This window comes from Centroberyx gerrardi, chromosome 14 (genome assembly GCF_048128805.1).
Source record: "Centroberyx gerrardi isolate f3 chromosome 14, fCenGer3.hap1.cur.20231027, whole genome shotgun sequence".
Taxonomy (NCBI): domain Eukaryota; kingdom Metazoa; phylum Chordata; class Actinopteri; order Beryciformes; family Berycidae; genus Centroberyx; species Centroberyx gerrardi.
Window position 1 is genome coordinate 3,751,136 of NC_136010.1, and position 26,327 is coordinate 3,777,462.

At 43.6% G+C, this 26,327-nt stretch overlaps 2 protein-coding genes across 6 annotated transcripts in view; both read right to left on the reverse strand.

The window, feature by feature from the left end:
• Positions 1-2,076: 2,076 nt before the first annotated feature.
• On the reverse strand, positions 2,077-19,624 carry hm13 (histocompatibility (minor) 13). The gene is made up of 11 exons (XM_071915763.2): positions 19,253-19,624; positions 11,657-11,755; positions 11,324-11,406; positions 11,111-11,199; positions 10,274-10,359; positions 8,888-9,013; positions 8,634-8,691; positions 8,057-8,177; positions 7,122-7,224; positions 5,952-6,037; positions 2,077-2,481 (listed from the first exon to the last, which is right to left on the reverse strand). Exons 1-11 carry the CDS (start codon positions 19,469-19,471, stop codon positions 2,409-2,411), a joined length of 1,143 nt encoding a protein of 380 aa, XP_071771864.1. The 5' UTR covers positions 19,472-19,624; the 3' UTR covers positions 2,077-2,408.
• Positions 19,625-20,410: 786 nt separating this feature from the next.
• LOC139924670 (deoxyribonuclease-1-like 1) overlaps positions 20,411-26,327 on the reverse strand; it is an 18,150-nt gene continuing 12,233 nt past the window's right edge. For 4 of the 5 annotated variants that reach the window (XM_078288192.1, XM_078288191.1, XM_078288190.1 and 1 more), the window contains 6 exons: positions 25,706-25,792; positions 25,118-25,215; positions 24,086-24,198; positions 22,885-23,042; positions 22,599-22,695; positions 20,411-22,416 (listed from right to left, as the gene is read on the reverse strand). In XM_078288192.1, coding sequence (XP_078144318.1) covers positions 22,279-22,416; positions 22,599-22,695; positions 22,885-23,042; positions 24,086-24,198; positions 25,118-25,215; positions 25,706-25,792 — 691 coding nt within the window. In that variant the 3' untranslated portion in view covers positions 20,411-22,278. The remainder of the gene's footprint in view (positions 22,417-22,598; positions 22,696-22,884; positions 23,043-24,085; positions 24,199-25,117; positions 25,216-25,705; positions 25,793-26,327) is intronic. The other variant, XR_013507160.1, reaches the window with a different exon arrangement.

Below are 26,327 nucleotides of genomic sequence, written 5' to 3' on the forward strand. Positions count from 1 at the left end.
TATTCACGTCTGATCAAAAACAAAACAACAAAACAGGAGGCAGGGACAAGAGAAAATCAGGTGTTACCACTGGAAATGACTGGACATTAAAAATAGAAAGGTTGCACCTATATAAACTTTCAGTCCAAGCTGTTGTCAGCTCAGTGCCAGAGATGACAGGATTCTGCAAAATCAAGGAATCAGTCTACGGCGGCCATTTTGAATACTTGGGGTTGGAGACTGCCCAGAAGATTAGCATATACATATAAAAGTAGCATTACTTTAACATACAAGTGAGTACTTAAGGTAAACAGTTACCAAATCAGCTAGCAATCTCGACAACGGCAACCACAACCACTTTTTGAATTCAGCAGGAATTTAGGTCGCTTACTAGCTAGTTAGTAAGCTACTAGCTAGCTACCTAGGCTAGACTCTGGTAGCTAACGATAAATAATGCGCCAAATATAGTAAAACGTAAACTTATGCCTCTGGATTATTGAGCTCCATTTCTTCCAGATATGTTTTTAACAGGGAATCAGCGAAATGATAAATGTTTGTATTTTGTATGTTGGTTCATAGCAGCAGGACAGTTGACTTGCTCTTCCAGGTACAGTTTCCCACCCCGAATTTTCAAAATGGCCGCTGTGTGAATAAGGTCAGTAGCACCAAACAAACCAGAGCCCTACATAGACAGAGTTTGGTCACTGCTAAGTTTTTAATAGCAGCCATATTAGCACCACAATGCTAACCCATGCTCATCACTAAGTAAGTCGGGGGGTTTCAGTCCCAGTCCTGGTTTTCATGCTAGCGGTGTCATCGGGGACGAGTTTACACCTGGGACACGAGGAAACCAGCAGGACCGCGACTGAAAACCACTGCGCTAACTGCTGATTTCAGACCAGCTCATCTTTAGAAGGTTGGCAGCCATGTTGGAACCACAGTCCTGCTACATGTCTGTTGCTATAGTAACGGGTGATCCTATGACAGCTGATCTTGATGTTACGGAGGACACCGGCACACATCTACAGTCAACACTTGTTAGCTCTAGACAAGGGGCAGCGATAATATGGTGTCGACAAAACGGACAAATAATCTTCTCAGTTAAAAACTTAAAACCCTCGATTTAACTTTTCTTCATCTTAAAATTCTGGCCTTTTACAAAAAAATAAAACGAAGTAAAACAAACGAAAACCAACAGAAAGCGCTGATGTGATAAAGCAGAAGGCAGAGTGATCGACCCCGGGCCAAATACACCAGGAAGACGTTTCAGATCAGCGAAGCCCCGAGACAAAGAACCAACAAGTCTGATTCTGTTTCCATCACCTAGACACTAAGCTGGAGCGGTGTGTGTTTTATTATTAAAGACAGGAGAGACGGGGTTTTACCTTTACACTCTGAATAAGGTGGATTGACTAACCGCAGGTATGTGGGCTGTTCAAAACGGGCTCAAATATGGTTCTTTATGCGAAGGCTTCAATTACACAGAAAGGAAAAAAAGAAGCGCTTGTTTTACCTTATGAGTGATTTTTCCCACTTTTGAGGCTGTTTAAAGGCTAAACCAAGCGCTTCTTCAAGTAGCAGAAAATAAACCATTTCCAGGTGTATTTAAGCCCAGGGTCTGGTGACACAGGCTGCAAACACACAGGAACACAAACACAGATGTTTAACCACCAGACACGTGCTGGGAAAGTTTGGCTGCGGCTGGAAATTTATGTTTGCTCTACCAGCCAACCAGGGTCTTTCCTGTCCTGACAAGCAAGACATGATAACATTTTGGAATCCATCAGCCACTGTGACCGGTGTAGAAAAAAATTACCATCAATCTGAAATGTTGACATTATCAAATCTGCACCGCAAAGGCTGAATTTGAACCAAAACACAAAATCTGACTTTTAACCATTTGTGGCCCAGAGGTGATTGTGTGTGCCTCCTCCCCGTTTGGACCGCCATGAGATCTGGGATCCCCAAATAGGCCTACATCTTTAGACTAAGTTTTGCTCCATTCACTTACAATAAGAAGGTGAACTTAGTCTCTAGATGTTTTTGGGAAAACCTTCCGAGATCTGGAGCCACAGTGATTTAAAACATCAGGATTTCCAGGTTACAAATCTAACTTCTGTTCCTGTGCGCCTGCAGCCGAGAGACAAAGAGAGGAAATCATGGTAGGCACCAAGTCTGAACTGCTGTTAACGAAACAACCTTTAATAACACCACCACCACCGTTACCACGACAACAGCCGTTACCACGGAGACCAGCGGCCGTTCCCATGGTCACCAGAGACAACACGTCGGCAACACGAGCCCCATCCCCTAGCAACGCAGAGGAGGAGAAGGAGTGGGAGTGGGAGGGGCTGCGGTGAAATGTGGCGGCAGCAGGTTGGATGAAAGTGTTTGGGGGCGGGGAGGGGGGGGCGGGGCAGCGATGGATGCTATTGGTCCTTCTTCTCCGATTCTGACGAGTCCTCTTTAGCCTCCGCGTCCTCAGGAGAAGTCTCCTCATACCTGGAGAGAAGAAGAGGGAAGGTGAGAGTGAGGAGGAGAGAAGAAGAGGGAGAGAGAGAAGGGAAGAAGGGAACACATTTTATCATTATGATGACTAATGTGTTCACATTGTGAGCAACATGATCAACACACAATAGAACAACTTTTCACCGTTATCAGCTGTCAATAGCCAATCACATTTCAGTGTTTCCTTGTTTCTCTACCGATGTGATTTAGTTTCATGAATAGTGCAAAATGGAGAAGTTGATTGCAGCCAATCAAAGATTCCCAAGACGTCAGGAATAAACATCTCAGAAACTAAGCTTTATAAACGGTGGATGACCATTGGGGTCGAAGATAAACTCAGTTTTTCCTGTTTATTTTCCATTAATGCTACCCAATTACTGCTTCCTAGCTAGTTGTGTTATTTTTATCAAACAAAAATATTAACACAGCACAAAATCACTGTGAGAATATACAGAAATTGTATAAATAGATACAGTATCTTCTGTTTCTTGGTCAAAACTTTGTAGCTGCAGTCAGAGCTTCTGGCCCCGCCCACAATCAGTCAGAATAGTGCGACACTTTAAGTCAAATACCGTGTGAACACGCAGTAAAAGCCAACTTTGCATGACCAAGAGTTCAGCTTGGTCACAGTCATGAAACCCGTTACAGCTGCCAGGGGAAAAAACATCAAAAGTGTATAAAAAAAAAAAAAAAAGAGTCACGTTCCAAAATTAGATATCCACTATTTAAAACCTCCTCTTACAAAACTACTGGAGTCTCTTTGAAAGATAGTATGCAACTTAAATGAAACATTACTTTCACTGACTTGAATCCTCTATATTATTGCAATATCAACATTTTCCCCCAAAATGTCTATATGGCATTTTGGAGTCGAACTCAAACTCAAATATACCGTTAGAACATCAAACGCCCAGAGCTAACTCCTCAGGCTGTTTAATACAATATAAAATATTCAGCGCTACATAAATACTTGTGAGTGTCTGACTCAAAGCTAAACCAACAAATTAACTACAACAGCCAATGGGAGAGCAGAGATGAGATGACAGCTCACCAGCCAGACTGACCAGTGGGCTTGTGAGTGTTCAGCAGGCAACTTTCAATACTTTGAAGAGTCTTTTAGAGGTTAAAGGAGACATTTAAGGGTTTGATTGAGGACTTAACGCCACATCACAACAGTGCTGCAGCAATATGTAGAAAGTATAGCAACACTAGTGCGTGACATTTATTTAATTTTTACATGGCGAGGTAACACACAGGCTGAAGGACGAACAGATGAAGCGATAAATGGATGGACAGACAGAAGTGAAACAGACTGATGGACGGCTCTGGTCTGGTTAACAGGCTGTTTACCTGCCCAGGTGAGAGAGGAGAGGGAGAGTGAAAGAAGGGGGCGGGGCCTCTACATGGAGGTGGGCTGTAGCCGGCGGCGGCGGGGGGAGGAGCCGGTCGCCATAGAGACGGTATCCATGGAGCTAGCCAGGCTGGCGGGCGAGCCGCTGACAGTTGGGAAGGAAGTGAGCCTGGGAGAGCCAGGGAGAACTTCCTCTGACGACTCATAGCTAACCACAAGACAGACGGAGGGAGGAGGAGGAGAAGAAGAAAGAGAGAGGCAGAAAGAAAGAGAGAAACAGAGACAGAAAAGAAGAAAAAGGAGAAAACAACGAAAGAAACAAAGAAAAACAAAGAAAGAATCAAAGAATCAAAGAAAGAGGAAGAAACAAAAGTAAGAAATAAAGACAGAAAGACAGGCGATGCCAACAGAAGAGAGGTTGTAAGAGATTGTAAGAAAAGGGGTGAGAGAGAGAAAGAGAGAGAGAGAAAGAGAGAGAGAGAATGTAGTGAGCTAGTATCTTAAACTCTAATGTTAAAGGCTAGTACAGAGTCTGTTGGTAAAATACTTGAGAAACAAGAAGGATGGAAGATAAGGAGGAGTGTGGAGCAGAGATGTAGGGATGAGACAGGGAGATGAGGAGGAAGAGGAGGAGAGGAGATAAGGGAGGCAAGAAGGAAAGGATGGATGAGGAAGAGGAGGAGAAGCGATGCGAGGAGCAACAGAAGTGGAGAGGAGCGAGGAAGAAGAGCGGAGCGAGGAGGAGTGAAGGAGGAGGAGACGGGGAAATTAAAACGATGAGGGCTGGAGGAAGTGATGGGAGCCTCGTCCAATCACAGACATTCAGGGAGCTGTGGGAGCCAATGAGACGTCAGGAACATCCAGCCATAACAAACTCATAACCAATCAGATTGGAGTTTGGTGCCAGGTAGAAAGACCTGGCCCCGGGGAAGGTGGTTTGGTTGAGGATGAGGAGGATGAGACAAGACTTGAAGCAGACAGACAGACAGACAGGCAGACAGACAGAGGACAGACAGACAGGTAGACAGACAGACAGGCAGGTAGACAGACAGGTAGACAGACAGACAGACAGACAGACAGACAGACAGGTAGACAGACAGACAGACAGGCAGACAGGTAGACAGACAGGTGAGGTATTACCATAAGCAGGATTCGTCTGTTAAAGACCCAATGAAGTGTCATGGAGAGCGTGATTTGCTTCTGTGTATCGACGTACTTCCGAATGAAACAGAAAGTTAGGGCAGGAAGCGTCGGTGGGAGGGGCTTATTTGAATATTAATGAGATATGGAGGAAGTGGTTGTGGAGGAATATTCTCCTCCTCCGTCGCCCGTCTGGGAAAAGAGATTTAGGTGAAGCAGCCAGAAACTCTCCTTCATCCATGTTGCAGCTGAACTGAGCTGCATGCTGGGAAAAAATTGCTGGGTGGGGGGGGGGGGGGGTAATTCCAACAGTTATCAAAGTTTGATTGGATTAAATGTTTGTCTCCGCCCCCCGAGTGCAGGATGAGTCAACAGATATGTGCTTCATTTTGACATAAAATTTCTAGAAATTAACTTTTTTTGTCTTTTTTTTGGACTGTTATTTTTAATTTCAGTTATTTTTAATTTCATGAGGTCTTTAATTTTATCTCAGTATGTTTTACTAAAGGGACATTCCACTGGATTAGATTTGGTACATTTGAATGCGTACATCTCTATGGGAGTTATTAGTAATTTTGCTTTAGTTTGTTATCTGCAGTTGTGTTTTTATGCTTTGAGTGTTTTTCGTTGTAATATCTGGCTGCAAATCAAAGTTCTTAGGAGTTTCAGATTGTTACATTATTATTATTATTGTCATTATTATTATTTCATTTTTGATGGGAAATGTGCCAGTTTAACAGACTGGTTTCATTCTCTATGTGTTTTGGGGCGGTTCTGCTGTCCGGTGGAGGTTTGTCTATTGGCAATCATCCATTTCTCTATAGATTTGTCCAATCACACACCTGGTGGGATTTACTTTGGTGGAAAGAAAAAACGGCAACAACGTGACCAAAACGATTTAGTTTCGACCAGCAGCTTTGCCGACCGATCAGACCAATAGGAACCAGCCGGCCTGGTTGCTATGGTTACTCACCTGAACATCTCTGTGAGTTCTCCTTTGAACAGCGCTACGATGACGGGGAAGCCGACGCAGGCTGGGACCAGGTACAGCAGGGCCGGCTGCAGGCACACGGGAGAACAGCAGTGTGATTCAATGATTACATATTTATTGTAGAACTGATCAATACTACGCTGGCTGTCTGTGAGAAGCTCTTAACCTGAACCCATTCTAATGAGATATTTTGATCGGATTCCACACAAGTCTGAATCAATAACTTATTATTACTATTATCATCATCATCCTGGGTTTCAGCGGAGAGTTTTGGTGTCCCATGTTGTTCCAGAGGCTTTTCCACTCTGACAAGAATAAAAGTTTTTTGGCATGAACCGGGTCAAACTTAAATATATTGAATACCGGCACAGCCATCAGCAGCCTCAGCCCAAAAACATCAGTATTGGCCTTCAAAAATCTCCTAACTACCTCACTTTACCTCACAGTTTCCAGCGCTCCCTCAGCAGTGCTGCAGAAAGTTACTAGTTACTTTAGTTACTTTACTTTGTTACAATGTTGCTCTTTACTAAAAGTAACTGGTCAGAGTACTTTTGCGTTCCGCACTTTAAAAACCGCCATAGCAACATGGTTTGTGCTGAGGTCAAAGCCTTGCACAAAATTTCAAATAAACTCCCACACACACTGCACTCTTGGGATCGCTAGTGAAAATGTATTGGCGTTTCGGTGTTTAAATAATTATTATTCCGATGAAGGTTTTGACTCCGAAATGTCAATCAATTTTCAGTAGCAGTGCAAGAGCGCAGTGTGCAGGAGTTTATTTGAAATTTTGTCCATCATTGTTTTAAAAAGGCAATACAAGACTCTTGCGTTTTTTCAGTGAGCAGGATGCAAGATATTCACAACAAAAATGAAACTATAGGCAAGAAAAATTAGAGAAACATTATTCCAATTGTAAAAAAAACAACTAATAACAGATTACAAGAATTGAAAAACTAACTTACCACAAAAAAGAAATCTGAGTATACGTCACCCTCAACACTGTTCCTCACTGACAGCGTCATCGTTCAAACGCACTGTAAATTATTTTTGGTCGACAGCTAACACTCTCTGATTCCTAACAGACGGCTGGTAACGTTCCCCCAACTCTGTAAAAGGATTTGTACCGACGACCTTTGACCTCTAGCCTCGTACCTGCGCGTGTTTGAAGGTGTGCATGACGAAGATGGTGAGGCCCAGACCGAAGATATAGGCCAGGAAACTGGAGTAGAAATACGTCCTGCTGTTCTTCTTTAGACTGGAGAGAAAGAGAGAGAGAGAGAGTTTGAGCTTTAACAAAACTTTATTAAATAACAATCAGTCCGTCTCATCTTGTTTTCACTCCCAAATCTGCTAGAAAACAAATGAGAGGGTCAAACACAGAAGGAGAGAGAGAGACAGAGAGAGAGAGAGAGAGAGAGAGAGAGAGAGAGAGAGGGAGAGAGAGACAGAGAGAGAGAGAGACAGACACAGATGGAGAGAGAGACAGATAGAGAGAGAGACAGAGAGACAGACACAGATAGAGAGAGAGAGAGAGAGAGGACAGACACAGATAGAGAGAGAGACAGACAGAGAGACACAGATAGAGAGTGAGAGAGAGAGAGAGAGAGAGAGACAGACAGAGAGACAGAGAGACACAGATAGAGAGAGAGAGAGAGAGAGAGAGAGACAGAGAGACACAGATAGAGAGAGATAGACAGAGATAGACAGAGAGACACAGAGACAGACACAGAGAGAGAGAGAGAGAGAGAGAGAGAGAGAGAGAGAGAGAGAGAGAGAGAGAGAGAGAGAGAGAGACAGACACACAGATGGAGAGAGAGAGAGAGAGACAGACACACAGATGGAGAGAGAGAGAGAGAGAGAGAGAGAGAGAGAGAGAGAGAGAGAGAGACAGATAAAGAGAGAGAGAGAGAGAGAGAGAGAGAGACAGACACACAGATGGAGAGAGAGAGAGAGAGACAGACACACAGATGGAGAGAGAGAGAGAGAGACAGACACACAGATGGAGAGAGAGAGAGAGAGAGAGAGAGAGAGAGAGAGAGAGAGAGAGAGAGAGAGAGACAGACAGATAAAGAGAGAGAGAGAGTTACCTGACGTCGAAGCGCAGCAGCAGGGCGATGAAGATACCGGGGATGACGATGTCGCCCAGACCCAGCATGGCAAAGTTACTGGCTTCCAGACCTCTCTCCAACAGATCCTGAGGAAACACCACTGTGTGTGTGTGTGTGTGTGTGTGTGTGTGTGTGTGTGGTGGGAGAAGTGAGAGAGCAAGAGAGAGACAGAGAGAGAGGGAGAGATGTGAAGAAGGCACAATCACACTGTTTTCCTCTCTACGTTGTAATACACTAAAAGTAAAACAGTGAAATAACAAAGAAAAACATAGACATAGACATATACTGTACATACATATACAGACACACACACACACACACACATTACTTTGCTTTGATTTGATTGGCTCATGGGCAGAGAGAGTGTACGGTGACCAGGAGGGACCGAAGTTTGAGAATGGCAAAAACCAAAGACTGTATATAACTGAGTTGTTCAAATGTTATTGTCTTAAAACGTTAGCGTCCAGTGTGGCGGTTTTTCCTCCAGAGAATCATTTTACTGACATTTGGTGCTTAGCGGGGGGAATTCAGAGCTTGCACACAGTCTTCTACTTACATTTGATAGGAGCCTCGAAGGACTTGGCAACCGTTACCATGACGTTGGTTCCAAACACCTGGCAACAGAGAGTTAGCAGCATATGATTAGAACGGACGAATAGAGATGCATCCTATTTCTGTAGCAGTTCTGACTGTGTAAGTGTTTTATGCTGTGTTTATTTCAGTGTGTGTGTGTGTGTATGTGTGTGTGTGTTGCAGAACGTGTGTGTGTGTGTGTGTGTGTTGCAGAACGTGTGTGTCTGTGTGTCTCACCCAGAAGACGTCGTAGACGAACAGCCCGCCCAGCAGGATGCAGCCGGTGCTGACGTTGTTCAGGTGCAGCAGCTCCACGCCGTTCAGGGCAAACGCCAGGCCAAACAGGTTATTGGCTATCCAGTGCTGTGATGTCACAAAAACCCTGACAGGTTATTAACTATCCAGTGCTGTGATGTCACAAAAGCCCGACAGGTTATTAACTACTCAGTGCTGTGATGTCACAAAAGCCCTGACAGGTTATTAACTATCCAGAGCTGTGATGTCACAAAAGCCCTGACAGGTTATTAACTACCCAGTGCTGTGATGTCACAAAGCCCTGACAGGTTATTAACTATCCAGAGCTGTGATGTCACAAAAACCCTGACAGGTTATTAACTATCCAGTGCTGTGATGTCACAAAAGCCCTGACAGGTTATTAACTATCCAGAGCTGTGATGTCACAAAAGCCCTGACAGGTTATTAACTATCCAGAGCTGTGATGTCACAAAAGCCCTGACAGGTTATTAACTACCCAGTGCTGTGATGTCACAAAAGCCCTGACAGGTTATTAACTACCCAGTGCTGTGATGTCACAAAAGCCCTGACAGGTTATTAACTACCCAGTGCTGTGATGTCACAAAAGCCCTGACAGGTTATTAACTACTCAGTGCTGTGATGTCACAAAAGCCCCTGACAGGTTATTAACTACCCAGTGCTGTGATGTCACAAAAGCCCTGACAGGTTATTAACTACCCAGTGCTGTGATGTCACAAAAGCCCTGACAGGTTATTAACTACTCAGTGCTGTGATGTCACAAAAGCCCTGACAGGTTATTAACTACTCAGTGCGCTGTGATGTCACAAAAGCCCTGACAGGTTATTAACTACTCAGTGCTGTGATGTCACAAAAGCCCTGACAGGTTATTAACTATCCAGTGCTGTGATGTCACAAAAGCCCTGACAGGTTATTAACTACTCAGTGCTGTGATGTCACAAAAGCCCTGACAGGTTATTAACTATCCAGTGCTGTGATGTCACAAAAGCCCTGACAGGTTATTAACTATCCAGTGCTGTGATGTCACAAAAGCCCTGACAGGTTATTAACTATCCAGTGCTGTGATGTCACAAAAGCCCTGACAGGTTATTAACTATCCAGTGCTGTGATGTCACAAAAGCCCTGACAGGTTATTAACTATTATGTGCTGTGATGTCACAAAAAAAAACATGAACATCTTATTGGCAATCCAGTTCTGTCTTGTCACAAAAACACAAACACACCATTGACTATCTGGTTCTGTGATGTCATAGAAACAGTTGTCACAAAAAAAGTGTATTCAAGTTGTGCCTAATAACTAACGTCCTTATATATTACTGTTAAATTATATGAATAATATTAAAACATTACCTTTTTGAGCAGGTACCAGACTCCCACCACACTGCTGATGAGCAGACACACCAGATTCTTGGTGTCAAACTCATAGTTGACTATTTCTGAGAGAGAGAGAGAGAGAGAGAGAGAGAGAGAGAGAGAGAGAGAGAGAAAGAGAGAGAGAGAAAGAGAGAGAGAGAAAGAGAGAGAGAGAAAGAAAGAGAGAGAGAGAGAGAGAGGAGAGAGAGAGAGAGAGAGAGAGAGAGAGAGAGAGAGAGAGAGAGAGAGAGAGAGAGAGAGATATGGTCTTTATTTTCTGTGTTAGGTTATCCTAATTGTGTCTCTATAATCCAAAGAGGCTTGATCCAATGTCAAGTTTGTACACAGGGGGAATCAAACTAAACCACACTATCTAGACTTCTGACTTATATTGTAGTTGACACTTTTCTTTCGGATATTCATATTGAATTAAATTTGTGAGAAAACTAAAAGATCAGCAAAATATGCTGTGGGAACATTTTAGAAGGTTAAAACGGTGAGTTGGAAGCCCTCGCTCTCTGATTCTGACACCAAAACCTGACGTTTACCGCTGATGTTTTAGATCGCTGAAACATTTTCTTGTAGCTGCTGGAAATATCTGGAGGTGACTAACAGGCTGCTGGAAATATCTGGAGATGACGTCACCTCGTCTACGATTGGCCAGTTATCCACCAAGAGAAAAAATACACCAAACTACTAAATGGACCCAGAAATGCAACGTACATCACCAACAGCTGATTTAACAGTGTTAAAGTGTTTTAGGGGGTCGTTTTCCTTTAATACCAACGTAAACAGTGTTGTTGTTCCAGTGGGGTGTTGGGGGCCAGGACTCACCTTCCTTGGACTCTCCGGAGCCCTGAGTGAAGAGCAGCTGGTACTGTTTGTTAGGGAGAGTGGCTGGAAACACCCGGGACATCAGAGGACTGGAGGGGGAGACAAAGAAGTAAAATAAAACTGGTCTCTTACATTACAATGCAATTAATTTGCTTTTCTGAACCTATAGAATTCCATAACGCACTTGTGTGTGTGTGTGTGTGTGTGTGTTACCTCATGGTGTGAGACAGAGCCAGGATCCCCAGGACAAAGAAATAGACAGACAGCAGCAGGTTGATGTACTCCTGAGAAAATACCTGCAACCGAAAAAAACAAAAACAAATGTCAAATATAATATCAGCCATTGGTGGATGTCTTTATCCAAAACAGTAAAATGAGAACATACTTCTTTTTTTTTTTTGCTCTACCTAGCCATCATTTAGAGGTCTTAGTCTCTTCTAAAGGTCAAACCAGGTGGTAAAATAGTCAATGTGAGTAATTTGGGGTTAATTCCATAATTCTATCACATGAAGCCCCTGAAAAAGGCCTGAGGAAACCCTGAGTTACCTTGAAGAAGAGGTACAGTCCAAACAGAGTACAGCTGGCGATGATGGGAAACCTCGCCGCATCTCTACTGGTGATGGTCTCTGGCATGTCAGATGAGTTCTGCAGGGAGGGGGGGGGGGCGGGGGGGGCAAATGGAGGAAGAGAGAGATAGAGGAGGAGGACAGAGAGATGTTGTGGTTTTTAGTGATAGTGACAAAAACAGCTGTAGCCCATTTAAAGTCAGTGGAAACTCACCAAACAACCACCAAACACACAGTGAGTTAAAGTTAGCCACCACAGTTCCATCTACTGAAGTGAATGGGTTCCAAAAAGGGCAGAAAATAAGCATCAAATTTCTCCTGACAGCTTGTGCAGCATAATCCAATGTTTCCCAAAGGACTAGATTTATGCAGTGTTATTCTAGGCAGAGCAAATGGTAGCTACTTCTTGTATAGTGTGGCAAATAAAACTACAATTTACACAAGAAGCAGTAGTTACCGTTTCCTCAACCTAGAATACCACAACATGATTTTTTTTTTATTTAACCTTCATTTAACCAGGTAAAGTCTCATTGAGATTTAAAATCTCTTTTGTGAGCGAGACCTGGCCAAAACAGCAGCAATTTAAATATACATAAAGTTACAGATAATACAACAAAGATATAAACGTACAAAATAGAAACATAAAACTGTATCGTGTTAAAAACAAATTAAAATCAAGTGCAATGAAATTTGGATTGGGGGTAAAATAACTAAATTTAGACACAGTCACAGCTCCCTATTCAATGTGTTTCCAAGTCTTTAAATTCATCAAGGGTAATCAAATTTTCCATGTGCAAATCAGCTTGTTTGGTGGATAAAGGAACTTAAGTGGAGTTTCCACTGACATGAGGGTGAGCAGATCGTGACTGAATTTTAATTTTGCTGAACTGTTCCTTGAGGCTTTGCAGTTTGTCCTCGGTGGCCCTGCTGTCCTCAACACCATGCTTAGCTCTTAACTGCTGCTATTAGTGAAGCCAAAAGACATAGAAGTGGAGCCACTAGAGCAGAACTGCTACAGTCCCTGAGGAGAGGAGTCTGACAGTCACCTACATCTATATTCTCCTCCATTCTCTCTCCTGGGAGGGAAACTGGGTCAGAGGAGAGGAGAGGAGAGGAGAGGAGAGGAGAGGAGAGGAGAGGAGAGGAGAGAGGAAAGAGGAGAGGAGAGAGGAAAGAGGAGAGGAGAGGAGAGAGGAGAGAGGAAAGAAGAGAGGAGAGGAGAGGGGAAAGAGGAGAGGAGAGGAGAGGAAGGGAGAGGAAAGAGTAGAGGAGAGGACATAGGAAAGAGGAGAGGAGAGGAGAGAGGAGAGAGGAGAGAAGAGGGGAGGAGAGGAGAGGAGAGGAGGGGAGAGGAGAGGAGAGGAGAGGAGAGAGGGAAGAGGAGAGGAGAGGAGAGAAGAGGAGAGGAAAGAGGAGAGGAGAGGAAAGAGAGAGGAGGGGAGAGGAAAGAGGAGAGGAGAAAGAGGAGAGAGGAGAGAGGAAAGGAGAGGAGAGGAGAGGGGAAAGAGGAGAGGAGAGGAGAGGAGAGAGGAAAGAGGAGAGGATAGGAGAGGAGAGAGGAAAGAGGAGAGGAGAGGAGAAAGAAGAGAGGAGAGGAAAGAGGAGAGAGGAAAGAGGAGAGGAGAGGAGAAAGGAGAGAGGAAAGAGGAGAGGAAGGGAGAGGAGAGAGGAAAGAGGAGAGGAGAAAGAAGAGAGGAGAGGAAAGAGAGGAGAGGAGAAAGAGGAGAGGAGAGGAAAGAGGAGAGGAGAGAGGAAAGGGGAGAGGAGAGGAGAGATGAGGAGAAGAGAGGAGAGAGGAAAGAGGAGGAGAGGAGAGAGGAAAGAGGAGAGGAGAGGAGAGAGGAGAGGAAAGAGGAGAAAGAGGAGAGGAGAGGAGAGGAAGGGAGAGGAGAGGAAAGAGGAGAAAGAGGAGAGGAGAGGAAGGGAGAGGAGAGAGGAAAGAGGAGGAAAGAGGAGAAGAGAGGAGCCTTGTCTCTGCCTCTGAAGGTTGTGTTCTGCTGAATGGAAACACTCTTCTTTACAGATCTGCTTTCACTTCCTCCTGGTCTGCAGTGTTCAGGACTCACTAAGAGCTGAGCATGGTTTCTGAGCAGTCAGGACCTCGGCCACCTTCACTTCCTTCACCTTCACTTCCTTCACCTTCACTTCCTTCACCTTCACCTTCACTTCCTTCACTGTAGAGCTTTCCGCCGCTCCAGTTTGCCAGAAGCTGCTCTGCAACACACACCCAGAGGGCCAATGCAGCCTCCAACAGTCCAACCCAAAAAAGTGTGTATTGGAGAGCAGCGCTGCCTGCGAACTGGAGCCGTGTAAATCTCTACAGTGAAGTGAGTGAGGACATTGTCACTCAAAGATGGCAAAAACTAGGAAAATAAGGCCCATGTTCAAATAATAACCAGAATTATCCTTTAATGTTTTAGCTTTATACAGGTTTTCTATTGTCACTCCACTGGCAGCCATGACTTCCCCAAAGCATCTGCACAACACTGCTAGCTATCAAAGTTAGGTTCCTGCAGGACTACAACATGTTAGAAGAGCCATTATACATCGGGAACAGGAACGCCGAGCAAAAACGTAAAATCTAATCATACAATTCCCATAATGCACAACTAGCCATGCTTTTTTGGTGTCCGTGTTAATTCTTGTGGTAACTAGGAAGCAATTTAGCATCATCTCCTGTTTTTAGTCTCATGTATGTAATGTAACATTTGAAAATACTTTTCAGGCAGAACACAGATGTTGGTGGCTGGTGTCTAAAAGCCTTAACACCCTAAAATGGCGGTTGAATTTTACAATACATCAGCCAGAAAGGTAGCAGGGTAGGTTAGTGGTTGGAGAGGCTGTCCTGTAACTGGAGGGTCACAAGTTTGATGCCCACAAGAGCCAAAACATCCATTAACAGCCATGTGCCCTGTCGAAGTGTCCTGTCTCCAATGTCATTTTAGTTTTAGTAGGTTACTATTCAAGGAGGTAAACCAGCAGTGATTTTACAATTTTTTTTTACAAACAGTGCATGTGTGTGTTTCTGTGCCAACAGCAACTCTAATACTCACTCTGTACCCAGAATCGTAATCATTTTCTCCAAGCACCTACAGACAGACAGGTGGGCAGACAGACGGACAGAATGGATGGACAGACAGATGTGTACAGACAGACAGAGAGAGACAGGGATCAGATAGGCAACGGAAAGGAGGAGGGAAAGCAGGGCCCAAAATTAACCCGCAAGTATCCAGGGCTGAAACTACCATTATTACCATTATCGATTAATCCATCAATGATTTTTCTATGTCTATAAAATATGAAAAATAATGACAATTGCCCATCACAAGTTACCAGAGCCCAAAGTGATTCTTCAAATTTCTTACTTAAGTCTGACCAGCAGCCAAAAAAAACCCAAAGCATTCATTTTATAATGATTTGAAACAGAGAAAAGCAGCAAATCTCAGCATTTGTGAAGCTGGAACCAGCATATGTCTCGTATTTTTACTCGATAAATTACTAAAACAATTAAATCGATACTCTAAATTATAATCGATTAATTTTCTGTTGATCGACTAATCAGGTGTCAAACGGCGGTAAAATGAGTCTTCAGTGGATAAATCAATAAGGTCACCGCCACACTGGCTGCTAACAACTTTGAATGCCGGTTATATTCAGTCTTTATTCTTCGTCTGTTCTCAAACTTTGTCCCTGCTGGCCACCGTACACTCTCTGACTGTGAGCCAATCAAATCAAAGCAAAACAATGCCTCTGTATCAAACAGGTTCCTGATTGGCTACGTGTTAGTAGAGTAGAGTCGTACAGTCTAACAGTTGAGTCAAAATTTCTGTTTCTTTGCTACCTGGAGAGTTTTAACTTAAACACACAGTTCCTGATTCTATACACAAATTAACAGTGAAAACAGGTAGGGTTGCATATTAAAAATGTGCATTAATTATTTTAGCTGGTAACAGTTACTTTTGGCATTGTTTTTAGTTTGGCAGCCCTTGGCAGGTGAGCCAGAAGTTAATTTTGGACACTGAGGGAAAGCCCCCCGGGGCTGATGGGTAAACATCAGGAAGGAAGAGGATTTTTTTTACAATTCAAAGAATGAAAAACCTTTTGCACGAAAAGAAGAAATAATTGAAAAGATTAAAGATGATTGCTCTCACCAGCAATTGGAGATTAGAATTGGAGTTTATATTTACAATTTAAATCGAAAAGACCCAACCCTGATGGAAATACATGAAGCAGCTGAGGTGCGCTTGATTCATCTTCCCAGACACTTAAACAGCCTCAGAAATGAACAAACCACTCAGAAGTTTGTTGAGATTTTCAAAGAAATCAAAATGTGTTCAAGTTAGTATTTCAGTTCAGTAGAGAAATGGATCACACAGCAAACAGCCCAAACAGCACAGAGCAAACAGAGACATGGTGAGGATCAAAACACTGAAGTGTAAATGTTAGTCGGTTATACAGCAGGCAGTTTCCACCAAGAAGCTGACTGACCACAGATCCCATCCAGACGTGCGATAAGTCTCATAAAGCATGACTAGCTGTGGTTTAACAGCTGGCGTTTATAAATTAAATGATAAAATAAACTCACATTAAATGACCCTACAAGTTAAAGGTAATCAAGCTGTTTAAAATGCACTAATTATTCAAGCAAACTGTTTTTGATTTTTCGCCTCACCAAAAAGCTGGAGCAGGATTTTCAGCAAGCTAATCTCTGTGTAAATAACAACATTTTTTTTTTATTCATTTATTTATTTTACATTTTGTGGGTGTGTATTTTATGCAAGCAGATGTGATATGATGTGAAAACTGTTCTGTACTTTTAAACCCACACCAGGCCTATAAGACACATTTTTACTAAGCACAAAGCCATTCAGTGTTACATTAGCCCAGTCACATCCACTCTGTTAGCTTCCAGAGGGATTTTTAATTAACATTAGCCACAAGAATTTTATTGTGAAATAATGGTTCTCCAAGATCATTAAACATTGCATGCATGAAAAAGGTGGCCAGGGTGGGAAATTAAAGGAGAACACCAATGTCATTTTAGAGTTACAACCCATTTACTACTGTCTGCAGCCAGTTTAGTTTACATTACGATTGTCTATCATTACGATTCGATATTCACGAAATATCACCTCTTTGCTGCCTCTTAAGAAAGAGATGAGCGGATGGACAAAGAGATGGAGAAAGGGGTGGAAGGACAGAGGGAGGGATGGAGGGATTGAGAAGGAGAGATGGATGGATGGAGCGGTGCTTTGAAGTCAGCTGACTGAGCGACAGGTTGGATCCTACCAGTCAGTATACTGAGCAGGTCGTAACCTACTGGGAGGACTGGACAATAATACAATACTACTATTGTTTATCGTGTTTCAGTGGAATCATATTGTCTAAATTGATAATAAACAAAGTTGTTGTCCTCAGGTTAGAAAAATCTCCTAAATTAATGTTTTTTTCTGCATGAAATTTGATGACTTCTCCTGGAGTGATCTCACAATGAGAATATATTTATATTTTTATAAAAGCTGCACACCATCAGGGCACAAAGATTGTCTTTGGGTCATTTTTGACCCAGCAGTTATTAATTCAATTACAGACTAATTGAAGTGTTTATGAATGATTTGTAGTAACTATGAAGCATGGTAAAGAATGTGAGGCAATTTTCTCTTCGTCTATCTCCCTCTCCTCTCTCTTTCTCTCTCTCGTGTACAAAAATATGCATATATTACACAGACATACAAACACACATACATACACACATTGCATGGCATCAAATGGAGTTCCAGTATTTTACTCTCTCTCATTCACACACAAATACACACACACACACACACACACACACACACACACACACACACAGTTAGAAAGAGAGACTGTGTGTGCATGAACTCAGACAAAACAAAAACTTTCTTGTGCAGGTGCAGCATCGCCCCCCTCATCGCCCCCCACCTGACCGGATTTAGAAATAAAGTTTTCCCTCAAGAAAATTTGTTTTCTCGCAAGAAATAGAGTTGGGGTCATAATGTTATAAAGGTGCTTCAGTACCAGTCCTCTTATGTGTGTTTTGCATTAAAAACGAGTGGTGTACACTGAATAAATACAGTCTCCTGGACTGTGAGGTAGGAAAACACAGTTATTCCCCAAGTTGTTGGTAAGTGACAGGTTGTATCTTCATGTAAAACAGATTTTGGGTTTAAATGAAGAGGCTTTATACAGAATATGAAGATTACACAAGGGTTAAAATCTGACAAAATGAGGTATGAAACATTTTAAGGAATATTATTTGAGGTTTTTTTCAACAACACACTTAACATTACCATGCAATTCAATGTGATTAACATCAATTTGACTATTTAACATGTGATTTTGCATAAATACACCATATCGTGATATATATTGATATTGAAAAGAAGCCTCAGGATTATCATGATATTGATTTCAGCCTTATCGCCCAGCCGGCTACCTGTCAGATCACTGAGCTACAGGTTGTATCCTACCAGTCAGTATATTTAGCTGTAGGCTGCATCCTACTGTATACTGAGCTGCTGTCAGGAAGCATCAGCTCTAGCAGAGTGTGTGTGTGTGTGTGTGTGTGTGTGTGTGTGTGTGTGTGTTTTTACCGTTGCCTAAAGCTAATCTGCACACGTCTCCAAAAAACCCCAAAAGGGCGCAAGTCCTTCTTGTACACGTCTCTCTCTCATATACACACACACACACACACACACACACACACACACTCACAACTATTTGCTGTGTTGCCTGCGAGAAACTCCTGGAAGTCAGTTTTAGCGCATATCTCTTCCACAAATCGGCTTAGCATCATTTCTGCCGTGTTCTACTTTGTGCGTCTTCCTATGTTTTAAATTAAATTAATTAATTAAATTAATGTTAGCCGCTCTGGGTCAGCTAATGTAATGTTAACATGACGTCTGGCCTAGTTGGTCAGCTAGGGGCAGCAAGTAAAACTTTGACAGCTGCTATAAACTGAGTGCCAGCTGGTAAACACCGGGGGTGTAGAGGTAAATAAGAGCTGGGCAAACTGGGATCACCATAAGGCAAACTGGGATCACCATAAGACAAACCACCACCAATATACACACAAATCAATTCTACTAATGTTTTACCCCCTTAAAAGCTTCTATCTCCATGCATCTTACGGCTTCACACACAGCAAGGTGGTAGAGCTGCAGCAAGTTGATATTCAGACTTTAAAGAGAACTTTAGGGGCAGTTAGCAGGAAATACAAGACCGAATTCGCAACTGAAATAAACGTGAAAATGAAAACAATTAGTCCTAGGCTAAATTCTCAACGGATAACAGCGTGAAACCCCAAAACATTTAAAGACCTCTGAGACTAAATTTGAGACTTACAATGCTTAACGTTAGTTAAACTTTTTACAATACCGAATTTGCATAATACAATAACAGATATTCCAGGACCTGTTCGGGACCTGCAGACACCACGAAACCCCGACGAACCGAATGTAACGGCTAGCTAAGTTAGCTAACCTAGCCGCGGAGGCTAACGGCAGCCGGGCTCCAGTGAAAACACCGAGGTCCGTCCAGATTGCCGTGCAGTTACCTTTGATTTGGAGCAGGTGACGGATCGCAGGGCTCCGAAGAAGATGGGCAGGAGGGCCATGAACACCAGGCTGCCGTATGCCAGCGCCGTGCCCTCCGGGGTGGCCACGAATTTAGCCGTAGCGTTCAGCGCCTCGGTCCCGTTGGACTCCGTGGCGTTCAGGGCGTCCAGCACGGAGGCCTCCGGGGCCAAGGCCGAAGCTTGTTCCGCTTCAGACATTGTTTTTTCAGGGATGTTTCAGGGGGAAAGTCGGTAGTGGTCGAGCTGTGACAGAGACTGAGCGAGAGCTGGAAGCTGACCTGTGTGTTTCTCATTCATCCACGGTGCTTCTCTCTGTAAGGCCACGTTTCCTAAAGCGGTGAGCAGAGAGGAGGTAGAAGCGGAGAGCTCTCACTCTGCCTCTGTTTCCGGGTACCACAAACATCACTGTGCATCACCTGCTCGCAGCATTGGCCTTAATGGAAATATAGCGAATTTATAGCCATCTTTGCATATATATTCCGTTAACACATCTAAGATTTATTTGGAGCAAATTACACACAAACTCAATGTATTGCTAATAATAGGAGCGTAATTCACATTTCTGTGAGGAGTACATGTGTAGAAAAACAAGTCTGCAAGAGATTGCTTGTACCATTTCTGTCAGGCTGACCTGCAGGAGAGCGCATGCCTGCGGATTAACTCCAGCGCAAACCGGAAAACGGGCCTTTTTGTTTACTAATGTATGAGTCTTCTTCATAAACATACGTTCTCTGCTGCGATGAACTGGCTTCTCTTCCTCGTTGGTGGTACAAGATGTTCTGCGGGAGCCAGACTTAAATAGGCCTACTGGCCGCTGACTGTCGCCACCAAGTGTTGATATTGAGAGTAACTCCAGTGTGTGTGTGTGTGTGTGTGTGTGTGTGTGTGTGTGTGTGTGTGTGTGTATATCCGTGTTTGCGCGCCCTCGTGTATAAAACAGAGAGAGAGAGAGATTACAGGGCTTTTCACTGTGTTTTGCTGGCAGGTATTCAGTGTGTGTGTGTGTGCGTGTGCGTGTGCGTGCGTGTGTGTGCATACATTTGCACTTTGCATCATGAGGCCTGAAAACAGTTTTCACACAGTAAGGCCTTCAGGCTTCATCCGACCCATGACAAGATCTCAGAGTTATGCATCCAGTTTCAGCATTTAATTTTTTTATTGAACATTATAAACACAAAAAATAAACATACACACAAAAATGTCTTAAAATATTCATAAAACATTGCAAATATTTACATCAGTTTCTGTACAGAGTATAAAATGGCATTTGCAGTGTTTCCTGGTTAGAGACCAGAGGAACAGAGTGAACAGAGGAGACATGATGCCGATCAGATAGATTACTTCTAAAATGTAATCTATTACAGATTACTGATTGACCGTTTTAAAAGTGTAACCAGGTCTATAATCCACTGGGTTACTCAAACTCAATATAGATCATTCTCTTGTGGGTGAATGACAGGAAGGAGGACGGTTCTGTCTGTAGTCCTGTGCAGCTCAACAGGCAGAGCAAGGCACCAACACTGCTGGGTTGGTGGTTCAATTCCCACTGGGGTCGTCCATACTGAGTATATACAGTATGTACTGATGCTGCAGCAAGGCACTTTCACCTAATAAATGGTCCTGAAGGTAGAAACTTGGAGCAGAACCAAGGAGGGTTAGTGTTACAGCCGGTTGTTCCTGCTATACAATGAATATACTTGGGATTTATTCACAGCATCATTATTATCATCATCATCATTTTTATTTTTTATTTTATTACTATCATTATTATGATCATGTAACAATCCTATAAGTCTTGGTATTTGAAGGAATTTGTCAGTGAGCCTGACGTTCAGAATGTAAAATGTGAACATCTGATGGAAATCAGCTGACTGGCTGACAGAGACAGACTCTTCATACAACCAGCAGACATTTCCCCTGTCATGAATTTGTTTAAATTCAAAGCATCTGTTGCTTGGTTTGTGTTGCTAGGTGACAGGGAGGAAGCTGCGTGTGTGTGTGTCTGTATCCCTGAGAACAGTCCAACATGGTTCCAGGCTGATACATGTCCTTCTGCAGAACATGGACAGGTTTCAAGTGAGACTCTTCCTGTCTCACACAAGAGTGTGCTGGTGGTAACTATGGTCACCATGGCAACATGGAACCAGCGTTCACTTGCATCACTGACTCTGTTTGCTTTCCTTGGTGTTAGAATAACAGTCTGCTGCTCTTTTCCTCTGAAGACAGATGACTGTCTGGTCTTTCCCTTCATGGAGCTGCACACACTCTGATCTCCATCACAAACTACAAGCTGACTCAGTGTCCACACTGTGCAGTCCCTGCTGACCTGTTCACTGTCTCAGTAACACATTTAAAAATGTTTAGTGTTTGCATCGGTAAAACTAGTAAAACTAAAACACCCAGAATGCAGTGCAACATGAGCGGTGGTAAAATTAACTGTAGAGAAGCACAGGAAACAACAATGTGAAGCTTCAGTGCGGTCTAACTGTGTGTTGGTCTGGTCTGGTCCTGCATCATGTTTACATGCACACAATATGATCTTAACCTGATTAAGCTAATACTGCAACTGTTGAAACTGTCATGTAAACTCCTCTATCTGGTTCTCTTAATGTCAGTAAGGTGATAATCAGAGGAACAGACCCCGTTAACAGACAGATTTCTGCTCAGTCTCCAGTGATCAGGCTTGTGAATGCCTCAGTCAGATTTGTGCAGGAACCAGGATGTTGGGTTTACAAAGCAGACAGCATGGCTCAGAGCATACACACATTCATATATTAAATGAATCCATGTAAGCCAAGTTACTTCGAACCATGTGCACGTAATTGAAATATTGCCTTGAGCTGATTACTGCCAGTAATTGGAGTATTTTTTGTGCATGTAAATGCGTTGGGGGTTTGATTCTCACTGACACCGTGTCCAGCCACTGGCAGATGAACAGGGTCTGGACACAGTGCAGGTCTGTAGATACTGTATATAAACCACCTGCAGCCGAGTCAACCGGACGATCACAGAGCAGACAGACAGGACCGGACGATCACAGACAGGCTGAGGAGGAGGAGGAGCAGGAGGGGTGGGGCCTGAGGGAGGTGGGCGGAGCACTTAAGCTCCACCCCCACAGGGAAGTGATCGCTCACCTTCAGCACCTGGCAGGCAGAAGCAACAGAGCTCAGAGTTAGACAGGCAGACAGACAGAAGGTAGGGAAGTGTAGGATGGATATACAGGCTAAAGGAATGTAGAGAGAGAGAGAGACAGAGAGAGAGAGAGAGAGAGAGAGAGAGAGAGAGAGAGACAGACAGGATAACAGACAGGATAACAGACTCGTACCCGCTCCTTGGACAGTTTGAACTCCTTGGCGAAGTTGAAGACTTGAGCAGAATACGGCCTGATGTTCTTCAGGAAGGACTGACCGTGCACCACGATCCTGACACACACACACACACACACACACACACAGACACACACAGACACACACACACAGTGGGAATACAGGCTCATATCTGGTGCTCAGAAATACAGCGCTCCAATACTCAGAAATACAAAAAAAAAACCTTCCTTTTCCTGCACTACTTTTCTCTCTCTCTCTCTCGCCCTCTCTCTCTCTCACACACACCTGTCGTAGGGACAGTTGGTGATGTCACGGACGGTGGTGTCCACTTTGTCTCCGATCAGCCAGTAGAAGCCCTTCTCGGTGAACAGTCTGATCCGCTTCCTGTCGGCCCGGGTCATGTGGGCGCAGCCGGCGTTGAAGTCTCCCAGGAACATCACGTTCTGCACACACACACACACACACACACACACACACAGATGAACATACAAATGATTGTTCAATGTCGCATTCACATCATATCAGATTCACTGGAAATACAAGCTGCTGACTGGGAAACCCCGTTCCCGTCTGACAACTGTCTGACAAGTGCACCATGGGAATTTTTTTTGTCGGCTCCGATTTCTCCCACTTGGCATCACGGATTGCTTAAGCGTGCACAAACACCACAGTCAATCTATCCATGTTGGCAGCCCATGGTAATAAAAATCTTATCGGTTATATTCACACTAATACAATCAACTCTACTCAGGAAAAGCGAGCAACATCTGCTTCAGTTTGTTTATGATTGATTTAATATTCGTTAACTTGTTCCAACGAGTTAAAGCTGCGATTTTTTCTGACCACTAGAGGGCGACAGAAACCGCAACACATTTGTAAACACACAGCAAAGCTACTGGGGCGACGGAAGCCCTTAAGGACAAACCGTGCATAAAGGCTAATGGCTAAAATAAACGTACCTACGGAGAAATATCACCGGTTATCAGTCTCGCTTTGCCAGATTTTTGTCCTGCTGAAGGTCACATGTCACACAATGACAAGTGAAGAGGAGGGAGCAAGTTTACTAGTTGAAAACGTTTACTCGCTCGCTCCATCGATTCACCATTACTCGGGCTGACTTTGACAACAAGCTTTAGGAAAGTTAGTTTCAGGATTGGTTACAGGCTCTGAAATCGCTTATTGCAGGTTTAAACATACAAACGCCTTCAAGTTGCAGCAGCAAGATGTCTGTTGTTCTGCTTCTTCTGATATTATCAAAACTCTTCCCAATAAACAAGCAACTTGTGAGTCATGTGACTTTTCTTTACAAGCCTTGGTTGGTTTGTAATTGATCAGTGTGAACCTGAACAAACCAAATACAAAAAATGCAACAAAGTCATCTTCTCCATTCTGGTTTGGAAATTGAGAAATGAAAGTGAAGGAAAAGCGTTAAGCTCCAGGCCGATGCTGACCGCTAACCCTTCTTATCCACTTCCTGCTTCCTCACCGTGGTGTTCCACTTCCTGCTGACTTCCTGGTGGACGTCGTACAGCCGGTCGATCTCCTGCACGGCCTGCTGGGCCGCCGTGTGCAGAGGAACCAGCACAAAGTCCTTCATTACTGCTCAGAGAGGGGGGGGGGGGGATAGACAGAGGGAAGGAGGCAGGGAAGGGGCAGAGGAAGGGAAACAAGGGAGGGAGGGAGGACAGAGGGAGGAGTGGGAGGAGCCAGGGAGAGAGGGAAGGATGACATCGTTACATTTAGTGGATGGGATCTTCTTGCTTCCAGCTTTTTCCCCTCTGCTGGGGATGAATATTCTAGGTTGTGTATATCAGCTACATAAATATTGGTATATCTATATGTAAATGGATATAGGTAATAATGCTTGTGGTAACTTGGGAGCCATTTAGCTTTTATCTTTCTTGTTTTCCCCTGTTTTTATTCTTATGCATGTTCATTACTTTGCAGAAAGCTTTTCAGTCAGTACAGTTAGCAACCGTTGTATAACAGCCAGAAACCCCTAGAGGGCGCTCTTTACTGGGACTATGGAGACATTACCTGGGTATTACCATCCTGCCCATAACCACAGTGAAGAAGGCCTATAGGGCTTCACTCCTATAGAGCATGTACAGTTTATTTATAAAGACAGCTGGAACTATAAAGACTTAGAGCAAGAAACTACCTGTTGAGTTGTATCCAGGAATATAGCGGAGGATAAACCAACCTAAACTCAACTGACCCTTTTTATGTGAGCAACAAAGTTTACATGTCTATTTAGGCTGGCATAAACCTTTATTTATAGTAGTAGTATTATTCATAGTAATAGTATTTATCATAGCACGACCTATCAGACTGATTATGAAGATAGGGTCTTCTCGAAAAAAAATAATAAATGCTTCTCTAAAAATTAAATATTGATTCCTGTTTGTGTTGGTGGTTGTTGGTGTTATGATGGAGATCACAGATGGTAGATTGGTTTATTGAGAGAAATGTTTCGCTCCACTGAGAAAAGACGTGACGGGTTTTTGGTTCCACTGACCGGTTTTGTCGCTGTGGAAGCGAACGGCGAACGGCTCTCTGACGAACGACTGCTTCTTCTGGTACTGATGCTGACCTGTGACCTTCGCCGTCTCATTCCTGTCGGGGGGGGGGGGTGGGGGGGGGGTGGGGTGGGGGGGGGTGGGGTGGGGGGGACAGAACAGAGCTGTGAAAAGATGCTGCTAAAGAAATATTTCACTTTGGTGGAACATCAGTGTCTCTAAAAATATAGGATCCAGTGTGTAGCAGTACTACGTTGTAAACTAAGGACTAAAGTTACCTACGATCCTTCAAAAACGACCAATATTTATCATTTATGTATTTTTGCTTGTATTCATCCTATTTTATTTGTTTCTGAACACTGAGCCACAATTCACTCCATAGGCTGACTGTCATCTGTCAAAAAGTTGTAGGAAGAAGTATAATCCATTTCTGAAAGTACACTTCCAACATCAGATATGAGCAGCGAATCAGAGCCGAGCCTGAAGGCCTGATGAACGGAGGATACGTTTCCAGACTGCAGACCATCCAGGTGCCTGTAGATCTGTTTCTATTCATGAAGTGCAGTACAGTGTGCAGCGTCTCTTACCTGTAGATGAAAACATACTGCTGCATGTCATTGGCTGCGTTTCCCAGAGTGCCGCTGGACACTGACATGTAGTGGTACGGGTCATACCTCAACAGAACACACACACACACACACACAGTATTTATTACCAAAACACAGCAAACAGCACAGAGCAGAGGCAGCAGCCATTACAGCAACACACACACACACAAAAACACCTTCCCTACACTCTAAAAACTTGAGTTTCATTGCTGGTTCTTCTGAGATCCAACAGGAACCTATAAGCTCCTTCGGACTTCATCGATAAACACAAGGGTTCCTGAAGGGTTCCTCAGAGGAGCTCCATGTGTTAGTTTGTGGAAGTATACTGTCACCGTTCATGAACGTTAGTTCTTCAAGGAACCTTCTGCGGTTCCTCTACGGTTGTAACCTGAAGATCCCTTAAAGGGGAGTGCTGCCCATCTTCACTGGTAAAATCTGTCTCTCTCTGATCGTAGGCTCGCTCAGACGGAGACGCTCAGCTAGACTCTCAGTTTGCTTTCAAATCCCCAGGTTCAGGTCTTAGATCCCAGTGTTCATTTGCATGGCGTTGTACTGAAAAGGGGGCGTGGCAAATTAGCATCCAAGCTACGTAAGCTGGTCA